We start from the raw sequence: 10,580 nt of genomic DNA on the forward strand, positions 1-10,580 counted from the left end.
TTTTTTGGTTTTTTTGAGACAGGGTTTCTCTGTAGCTTTGGAGCCCGTCCTGGCACTAGCTCTTGTAGACCAGGCTGGCCTAGAACTCACGGAGATCCACCTGCCTCTACTCCCGGCTAAGAAACCCTGTCTTAAAAAACAAAACAAAACAAAAAACCTGAAACAAACAAAAAAAGTGTGGTCTGATTATAAACCAGATAGAGTGGTGAGAATACCAACATCCCTACAGCCACGAAATAAGCTAGTGAGATGTTCTACAGGTAGAACATTGTCAGACGGAGTCCAACAATGTGAGAATTCTGAGTGCTTGTGAGAAAACAAGAGTCTTGTGACCAAAACACCAAACTGTCCTTGGAATGTGTGTTCGTGCACCTCCCAGGTGTAGCAGATGGAAGGGAGTCTACTTCAGCTGTTAGTATTCATATGCCTCCATGCTTGTCCCTGTGATTACAGACAGCTTGAATTTACCCAAGCGTTACTCAAATGACTTTTCCTAACCTTCTGATGCTCTCTCTGAATAAAGTTGGGATGCATGAGACTTTACTTTGTCTCTTTTTCACTTTTGTTTTCTTCAGATAGCCTTTCTCTGTGTAACAGCCCTGGCTGTCCTGGAATTCACTTTGTAGATCAGGCTGGCCTGGAACTCAGAGGTCCCACCTGCTTTTCTTTCGAGTGCTGGGATTAAAGGCATGCACCACCGTACCCCACCCCAGGTAGTCTGCCTCATTTTTTAGGCCCAGCTCTCCAAGGCTCACAACACCAAGTAGAGCCCTAAAACAAAACATTATAAAAATAATAACAACAATAGCAACAAAATTCAGTATAACCCATCAGAAAATTTAGGATTCCATAAATTAGTTCAGTTTTGCCATCTCTTTTGGTCCTCCGTTTACAAGCTAACATGCAATGAATCCTAAACTCTTATGGGATGCTGAGCATGGAGAACAGACAGGCCACTGTGGTCTGGGTGACAGGAAGGCAGAAGCAATCCCAGTGAGAAGATGCAGCTGAGCACTTTGAGAAGGGAAAGGTAAGAAGGCTATGGGAACCAGCTGCAGGGTGCAGCGAACCAGGCAAGAGAGAGGAGAGGCATTCCTGGAGCTTCTGAAGCACTCTCAGCATTGGAGGGTGAAGAGAACCACAGGGTCAAAATATTAGCACGCCACAGGTCATTATGGCGGTAGTCTTACAACATGAGGACTACTTACAAACTGTATTTTCTCATTCCAGCTTTGTGAGAAACGTTTTTCCCTGCCTATCTATCAGAAGTAGCTTGGTCATCAAGAGCCAATGTTCCACTAATCTCCCTCTCCTTGTAAAAATTTCCTGTAAATCTTAAAATCTCCCACACCCAGTAAGATTCTTGTTTACACAAAGTCCCCCCCCCCATTCCTGGAACTTGATGGCCTGAAGGGGCTGACCCTGTCACCCGTTTCCTTCTTTTTCTTTGAGTCAGTTTGAAGACTAGCCCATCCAGAAAAACAGATTGGGCCCAGCCAGTGGGGAAACCAGTCATCACCTGTGTCAGAATAAAACCCAAGTGAACTCAGCAGATGGTTTGAGTTCTGTGGCACCCTTTCTACAAAAAGAAATTGCCTTACCAAGCTACTTTTGCTTTTGTGTTCCTTTGCAGGACAACAGATCATATAACCACGTGACTTAAGTTTGCAAAGTTTCTACCAGTGCCAGAAACAAAGAACTATTTAAGGACGACACCCTCTTTTCTTACCAGGATGGAATGCATTCCCATGTAGATTCTACTGAGGCAAACCAGAGAACACCAGCAGGGAATGAGAATCAGCCCGTACAGAAGAGGGTACTAAAGGAGAGAGAGAATGAAACTAAGTTAGACAGATAACAGACAAATAAAAACATCACCTTGCTATAACACCCTATCAATAACTGTAGGCTTTCCACTCCCCTCTATCTTCCCAGTGCCTAACTAGGCCTGGCACACAACAGACGTTAACAAAATGCTTTTGCAAGGCTGACTTAGTCAATGACGGCTCCTGTTGCTCCATCTCTTTTTGTGGGAAGTGAAAAAGCAGTTCTGGTTGACTGTCCAGACCTGGTAGCTGCCCATGCTCCAGGAGAACAGTGGGAGACACGACAGCCAAGGTGCAGGAGCTCTGAACACCGCCCGAATCCGGTCTACTAAGCACTCTGACTTCCCAGGGGAGAAAGACCCGGCACTCTCATCTCTCCCACCCAGGAGTGGCTGCCATTAGCAATCCGCAGTGTGATGTTTTCCCTCCCACCGGAGGAAGAACACTTTGTAATTAATTTTCTACTTCTGCACTCTCCATTAAATTTCAAATGGCAATCCCATTGAGATAAATTTTGGTGGGAACCAAGCATGGTGAAACATGCCTGTAATTTTAGCAGCAGGGAGGCAGAGATAAAAGGATCACTTTGAATTTGAGGCCAACCTGGTCTATATAGTGAGTTGTGGGTCAGCCAGGGCTATAGTACAAGCAGGATGCTCTTGGAATTGGTGGCATTTGTGGGAAGAGCTGGCAGTGCTCCCGAGGCTAGAGGGAAGGAAAACAGGATGATGGGGGGCACAGTTAACTTGGGCAGCACATATTTGGATGGGGTGTGCCTGATGATCTCAAATTCCTAAAATAAAACTGAAGACAATCAGTAGGTGTTGAAGTAGAATGCAAACAGGTTGAGTGCTCAAAAGGCTGAGGCAGGAGGATTGCTGAAGTCTGAAGTCAGCCTGGGCTACACAGTGAGATCCTGTCTTTAAACAGGGTGGCGGGGAGGGGGGGGAGGACAAAAGTACATCAGGAAGCACTTTATATCACTTCCAAGTGCACACAAATGGATGCCCAACAAATTCTATGATACCCTAAGTGATTTTTCTTATGGTGCTAGGGATGGACCCACGGCCTTGCCCAGGCCAGGGCATGTGCCACACCTCGCTCTCCCAGATGCACTTTCTGGCTCGTTGGTTTTGTTTTCTTGAGACAGGGTTGCATTTAGTCCAGGTTAGTCCAGGCCAGTCTCACTTACTCACTGTGTAGGGACTGATAACGAGTGCTGGGATTGGGGTGTCAGCCGCTAGCACGGCTTAGGTACTTCTCATCTCACAGCCCCGCTAGCCTGTTCACTGCACGGCCTTGATAACACTTCCTTCAGTTATTCTACAAAATGGTTGTATTCAGCCTGGCACACTTTCCTGACTACTTATCACACATGATCAGATCTGTCTGCTATACTGCGGGGCCTTCTGTGGGAGGGAGCAAAAAGAGCCAATAAAATGGCTTGCAATTAAAGCCATTTCAAAACCTGTCTCTAAAAATAATTCTTTTTTTTGAGACACCAGGGATTGAACCAATGGCTGAGTGCCAGGGAGCTCTCTATCGATGAATTACACTCGACCCTTTTAAGTGCAATTTAATTTGTCCAGAATAATTGCAGTATGGGGCAAAAACAGACAGCAAGAAAAAAAATCAGTTTTGAATTTTAGTAAATACACAGTCTATCACACAACAGGGCAATGGTGGCTCATTAAGGACACATTTCTCTTGTTCTTGTATCCTGCTAATGAAACGAAAGCTGAAGTCTGTGGAAAGCATGTCAGGACATGAGACCATACACAATATACACGTTCATATGCAGCGACTGAGCAACTCTAGGAGTCTACGCTACAGACAGAAATGTGGGTAAGGATTCACATCGCCAAACTGTCACGAGATGATTTACACCAGCCAATGCTGCGGAGTTGGTGGACACAGAGGGCTCATTATCTCTGTATGTGGAACAGCGTCTCCAGCACTCACTGGTCACGGACACAGGCTACTGCCTGCCATTTACCAAATGCATCCATTGCAAGTCTCAAATGTGAACATGGAAAACCAGCTTAAACCACATTGGAAGAGACAAAGGAGCCTCAGCAAAGCCACAGAGGATCCCAGAGAACCCTAGCTTGGAAGGCACACCAGCTGCGTACTGCACGGCCCAGGCAGGACTGTCTTCTCCTCCCAAGTAAACGCTGCATTTTCTTTTTCTTCCTGACACAGGCTTCTGGGTTCTTCAGTCCATGTGGCAGAGGAGTGCTTAATTTGTCTCTTCCTGGGTGCAGCGACCATCTTACACGTCCTTACCTGCCCAGGTGAGAGAGCTGGCCTGGAGAAGACGGGTCTGTCTACCTGACTGATAGACAAGGGCTTTTTACAGGCCTTCAAGCTAGGCTGACTGTGTCTGTATCTTCAGCTGTGGGACCTTGGGGTAGCCACATAATACCCTTCCATCTCAGGCTCCTCCTATCTAAATGGAGATAACTAATATTTAGCACAGTAATAAACCTCCAGTATAAAAACCATCTTTCAGGAATATAAAAAAAATTTCCCTTGGGAAGTCAGTGCAAGAGGTTTGTACAGTCAAAACAAGTTTGGTCTACTTAGTAAGTCAGCAAGAAAAAAATCTTAAACTAAAAAGGAAAGCCAACAACAACAAAAGGCCATAGGTACCTCAGTGGCAGAGCACTTGCCTAGAACATGTGAGGCCTGGTTCATTCTACAGTACTGTGTAGGAATTAAATGAAATAAAATTAAAGTTTTATGACATGCTTCGGCCACGGTTCTCCAGAGAAATAACTAGCCTACAGAGCATGTCTGCACATTATGTCGACAAAGAAATGTACACCAAGGAGCTAGTTCAAGCCACTGCAGAGGCTCACACACTCCAAACCCATGGGCTGGGGGTCTGAGGAACTGAGAGGTAGCTCAAACCTGAAGGAATCTGGTAGCAAAATTCTCTCTTATAGGGCAAGGCTGACTTCCTGAGTTCAAGGCTGACTTCCTAAGTTCAAGGCTGACTTCCTGAGTTCAAGGCTGACTTCCTGAGTTCAAGGCTGACTTCCTTAGTTCAAGGCTGACTTCCTGAGTTCAAGGCTGACTTCCTGAGTTCAAGGCTGACTTCCTGAGTTCAAGGCCTGGAATGCACAGGTAGAGAGAACTGACCCCCACACCAAGTTGTTCTGATTCCCACAGACACACATGAACAGACAAACACACACAAATGCACACAACAATCAAACAAATATATGCTAAAAATTTTTGGCTAGGTGTATTGGCACTTAGGAGACAAAGGCCATTGGATCTCTGTGAGTTCAAGGCCAGTTTGTTCTACATAGTGAATATCAAGACCGTCAAAGTATGTAGAAAGACCCTGCCTCAAAAAAGCATCACAATAAAATAATAATAATAATAATAAATAAGTCAGGCAGTGGTGGTGCATACCTTTAATCCTAGCACTCAAGAGGCAGAGGCAGGCAGATCTTTGTGTTTGAAGCCAGCCTGATCTATAGAGATCTATCCAGGATAGCCAGGGCTACACAGAGGAAACAGTCTTTTTTTTTTTTTTTTTTTTTTTTGGTTTTTCGAGCCAGGGTTTCTCTGTGTAGCTTTGGAGCCTGTCCTATCCTGGAACTAGCTCTTGTAGATCAGGCTGGCCTCAACCTCATAGAGATCCACCTGCCTCCTTCCAAGTGCTGGGATTAAAGGTGTGTGCCACCACTGCCCAGCAAGAAACACAGTCTTAAAAAACAAGAACAACAACAATAAATACCCAAGCAGTGGTGGTACACACCTTTGACCCCAGCATTTGGGAAGCAGAGGCAGGGGAATCTCTGTGAGTTGTAAAGGTCAAGGCCAGCCTGCAGTCTGGTCTACAAGGTGAATGCCAGGCCAGACTAGACAGTTTACACAGAGAAGCCCTATTAAAAAAAAACACAATAAATAAGAATTTAAAGTCAGTCTTTTGCCAGCCTGAATGTAAAATGTAATCTGAAGCTTGGCATGTGATGCCCACCTTTAATCCTAGCTCTCAGAAAGCAGGTGGGTTTCTGTAAACCTGAGGTTAGACTGGGCTACAAAGTGAGCCTTGTAGAAAATATAACCAATCATAATAAAAAGTAACCTGCTTTAGTGAAAAGTTACTGCAAATAAAAATGTTAATTTTACCTAAAATATCTTTACAGAAACATTCAAATCACTGGTGAAAAATCCATACACAGTGGCGTAGCAAAAATGACACATGAAACTGAACATCACACATAATATTAGACAAAAGCAGTAAGCACGACATACAACATAGTCTTAATGATATTAAACATGGAACAATGAACTTGCTATACAGTATGGTCCCAACCATTTCCACATCCAAGGAAACAGGCATGTCAGCAGTCAGCCATCTTTTCTTAGTCTTGCCAGCCTGTGAGTTTCAGTGCTGTGCTGAATGGGCCAGCGCCATGGCTCCTTCAGAACACATGCTCTTACTTTCAATTCTGGCTTTGTCTGTGGTATATTCTCGCAACGGTACCGTCTCATCCAACTGTGCCGTGCACACCCACACTGTGGCCCTAGGGGCACACTCACACCACTCCTCTGACCATCAATGTGAGTGTGGTGTGGACGCTTGGCCCTGACTAGGTGGAGCTGGTGGAAGCCAGTCTTTGATCTGACAGAAGCTGTAAAGAACAGAGAGCTGGCCGAGGCAGCCGTGTGCAAGCCCAGGCACAGAAGAGCGAAGAGCAGGAAGGAAGGTGTCGATGGGCTCTGAGGCAGTCTTGTTCCACAGCCGGGCCCCAACCCCTCAAGTGGCCCAGCAGCACTTCCTGGATCTTGGGTTCCACAAAATGTACCAGATATTCTACAGATCAATTTCCTCTTTTTTGCTGAGCCTAGTGCAGATGCATTTGTCATGGGAACCCTGCATAGACACGCACGCACGCACGCACACACCTAGTTACATACACCGCAATACTTTTCTTCCTTTCTTTCTTGAGAAAGGGACTCCCTTATCCAGCCCTGGTTGGCCTGGAACTAGCTATATAGCTTTGGCTGGCCTCAAAGTCAGAGATCAGCTTGCTTCTACCTTCCAAGTGCTAGGATTAAAGAAGTGTTCCACCATGCCTAACTCACCTTAGATATTCCTAAGATGTTTTTTAAAAGAGAGTTTACTTATTTTATATGTGAGAGAAGAATTTGTCTGTGTTGGGGCAAGTGCATTACAGGGAGCAGAAGACGGTCATTATCCTCATGGCTCTCTGCCTATTCTTTGAGGCAGGGTCTCTCATTTTTCTCAGCCAAGGTGGAAGCCAGCAAGCCTTGCCAATCCTGTCTCTGCTCCCACCAGGAGTTGGAGGTAACAGGTATGATCAGGATGTGAGTGCTAGGATCCAAGCTGTGGTCTTTGTGTTTAGACAGCAAGTGCTCTTAGACACTGAGCCACCTCTGCAACCCCTAAGATATCTCCTTATCTCTCAGATGGCCACTTAGATTCTTCCTTTCTTTATCTAGTCTTTAAATGTTGATGTGTGTGTCTCTCTCTCTGCACGTATGTGTGCATGTGCCTCTGCCTGTGGAGGCCCAGAAGACAACCTTGGATGTTGTTTTTCAGAAGAACCATCTACGTTTTCTTGAGATGCGGCTCTCAGTGGCCTGTCAAGCACCAAGGTGCTACAGGCTGGCCAAGGAGTTCCAGAGATCTACTTGCCTGTCTTCTCAGTGTTGAGATTATTGCTTATGTCATCATGTCTGACAGGGTGTTTATTTTTTAAGATTTCTTTTTTAATTACATGTCTGCCTGAGCCAGAAGAGGGCATTAGATCCCCTGGAGCTGGAGTTACAGGTGGTTGTGAAGTACCCATTGGAGGATCTGGGAAATGTTGGGTCCTCTGCAAGAGCAGTAAGCATGAGCTCTTGACTAGGGGGCCATTTTTTCCAGCCCTTGCACCCAGATTTGACACATACTTTATGGAGTCCTTAAATACTGGTTATCTTAAGAAGTATTTTGTGGGACTCTGCATTCTCATTGTGTGTCCTCTTTCAGGACAATATTCAGGTCTCATGATTCTACTTGGCAGTTATGTGCTAGCACCAAATCTGTCCACATCTCTGATGGAGAGAACTGCCTCTTGGTCACTGCAGGTAACTAACGGTTTTAAAGATATCAAAGGTACCAGCTCCTTGGTGAGCCCATGTTTTCAATACAAACAAGACACTTTTGTTGTTTGTTGTTGTGGGCCTATTTATTTATTTTGCCTATTCACAAATTATACTTCTCAGATAGGAAATCTGGGCAATTCGTCAAATCTTGTCAATTCTACCTTTTTAAAATCTATCAGATTCAAAGCCAGTTATTGCTACACAGTGAGACCTTATCTCAGAAGCAAATTTACTAGATTCAAGATAGCCCAGTGGTCAAAGTCTATCATTTATACTTCATAGACCACACAGTCCATTTTGTTACAACTATTGAATTTTTATATCAAGAAGCAACCACAAGTAGGAACAACAACAACAATAAAAAACTCCCACAACAACAATGGATGTGACCAGTTCCTACAAGTTTTAGCTACAGACAAGAAAATTTTGAGATTCATACAATTTTCATGGCATAAAATATTCTTTTGGTCCCTTAATTCTTTAAACACATAAAAATCCATTCATATTTCACAGGCTATTAAAAAAAAACAGACAGCAGATTTGGGTACAGCAGAAAGTTCACTCTTAGCACTTGGGGCCCTGGACTCAATTTTCAATACCACTCAAAGCCACAATGAAACAGAACAAAGGCAGCAGGCCACTGTTTGCTGGGAGGACAGACCATACAGATTCCCATCACTTCTCCCTCGAGCGGGTGAAACAGCTTTCTCTGAGAGCTGCTTTCCCTGTCTCCAGTGATCTAACTTTCCCAGGGCTAGAGACAGAAGACTCTTCCCAAAATACCAATCTACTCCTCTTGGTATAACAACCATATTTGTTTTCTCATATTCATACATACTGCATAGAAATTATGACAAATTAAGCCTGGCGGTAGTGACGCAGGCCTTTAATTTCAGCACTTAGGAGGCAGAAGCAAGCAGATCTCTGTGAGTTTGAGGCCAGCTTGATCTATAGAGCGAGTTCTAGGACAGACTCCAAAGCTACAGAGAAACCCTGTCTCTAAAAACCAAAGGGAAAAAAGAAAAGAAATTATGACAAACTGAAAAGTTTTTATTTGTTGAATCAAGCATTATCTTGAGTAAAGCTCTTTCTTCAACAGGAGAATAAATATATATAATTGTAATGAAAGGAAAACACTCTCAGTTGATATGATTTTCTCTGTAATGAACACATGAGAATCTCTGTACAAATCATTAAATTAATGGAAAAATCAACAAGGGTATCATAGGTGAGAATAATGCACAATATAATACATTGCATCTTTGTTTCATTCATGATAGTAAAGTACAAAAATGTGAAGTAACTAGAAATAAACTTCAGTGTTTATATGAAGAAAACTATGAAGTTTCCTTGGGAACTATTAAAGAAAACAAATAATGATTCTATCTGCCTTATTTGTAGCTCAGAAGATTCACTATTGTACGGCTATCACATTAATACACTTCAACTTAACTTACAAGCCCAATGCAACTTCAAAAAAGTTCAAAGGTTTCTGTGGCAATTCAAGAGTTGACTTTATTTATTTATTTATTTATTTATTTATTTATTTATTTATTTATTTGGTTTTTCGAGACAGGGTTTCTCTGTGGTTTTGGAGCCTGTCCTGGAACTAGCTCTTGTAGACCAGGCTGGTCTCGAACTCACAGAGATCCTCCTGCCTCTGCCTCCCAAGTGCTGGGATTAAAGGCGTGCGCCACCACCGCCCGGCTAAGAGTTGACTTTAAAATGCACACTGAGACTGTACAATAAGAGGACTTCTGGAGGCATCACAATCCCTGACTTCAAACTCTACTACAGAGCTACAGTACTGAAAACAGCCTGGTATTGGCATAAGAACAGACAGGAGGACCAATGGAACCGAATAAAAGACCTGGATATCAATACATACATTTTCGAACACCTGATCTTTGATAAAGATGCAAAAAATATCAAATGGAAAAAAGAAAGCATATATAACAAGTGGTGCTGGCATAACTGGATATCTTCATGTAGAAGAATGAAAATAGACCCATATCTGTCACCATGCACAAAACTCAAGTCCAAATGGATCAAAGACCTCAACATAAAGCCAGCCACATTGAACTTTATAGAAGAGAAAGTGGGAAGTACACTTGAACGCATTGGCACAGGGAACCACTTCCTAAATATAACCCCAGCAGCACAGACACTGAGAGAAACAATTAATAAATGGGACCTCCTGAAACTGAAAAGCTTCTGTAAAACAAAGGATATGGTCAAAAAGACAAAACAACAGCCTACAGAATGAGAAAAGATCTTCACTAACCCCATATCAGACAGAGTCTGATCTCCAAAATATACAAAGAGGTTAAGAAATTGGACACCAAAAGATCACATAATCCAATAAAAAAAATTGAGTACAGACCTAATCAGAGAACTCTCAACAGAGGAATCGAAAATTGTTGTGGGAGGTCCTTCCGCTCCTCCAGCCTATAGCCGCTGAGATACCAGCTCATTGGGGCGTGGTCTCTCTCCCTTTAAAAAAGCGGCCACTTCCCTCTCCTCTCTCTCTTCACTTCCTGCTCCGCCGGCAACTAGACTCCCTTCCTGGTTGCGCATAGGGCTGACGGTGATCTGTAAATTTTTTCCTCTTTAAATAAATAC

General features: G+C 43.6%; 1 protein-coding gene across 1 annotated transcript in view; it reads right to left on the reverse strand.

The window, feature by feature from the left end:
* Sgpp1 (sphingosine-1-phosphate phosphatase 1) overlaps positions 1 to 10,580 on the reverse strand; it is a 25,149-nt gene that overhangs the window by 4,762 nt on the left and 9,807 nt on the right. The window contains exon 2 of the mRNA XM_005343219.3: positions 1,730 to 1,819. Within this exon, the coding sequence (XP_005343276.1) occupies positions 1,730 to 1,819 (90 nt within the window). The remainder of the gene's footprint in view (positions 1 to 1,729; positions 1,820 to 10,580) is intronic.

This window comes from Microtus ochrogaster, chromosome 1 (assembly GCF_000317375.1).
Source record: "Microtus ochrogaster isolate Prairie Vole_2 chromosome 1, MicOch1.0, whole genome shotgun sequence".
Classification (NCBI taxonomy): Eukaryota; Metazoa; Chordata; class Mammalia; order Rodentia; family Cricetidae; genus Microtus; species Microtus ochrogaster.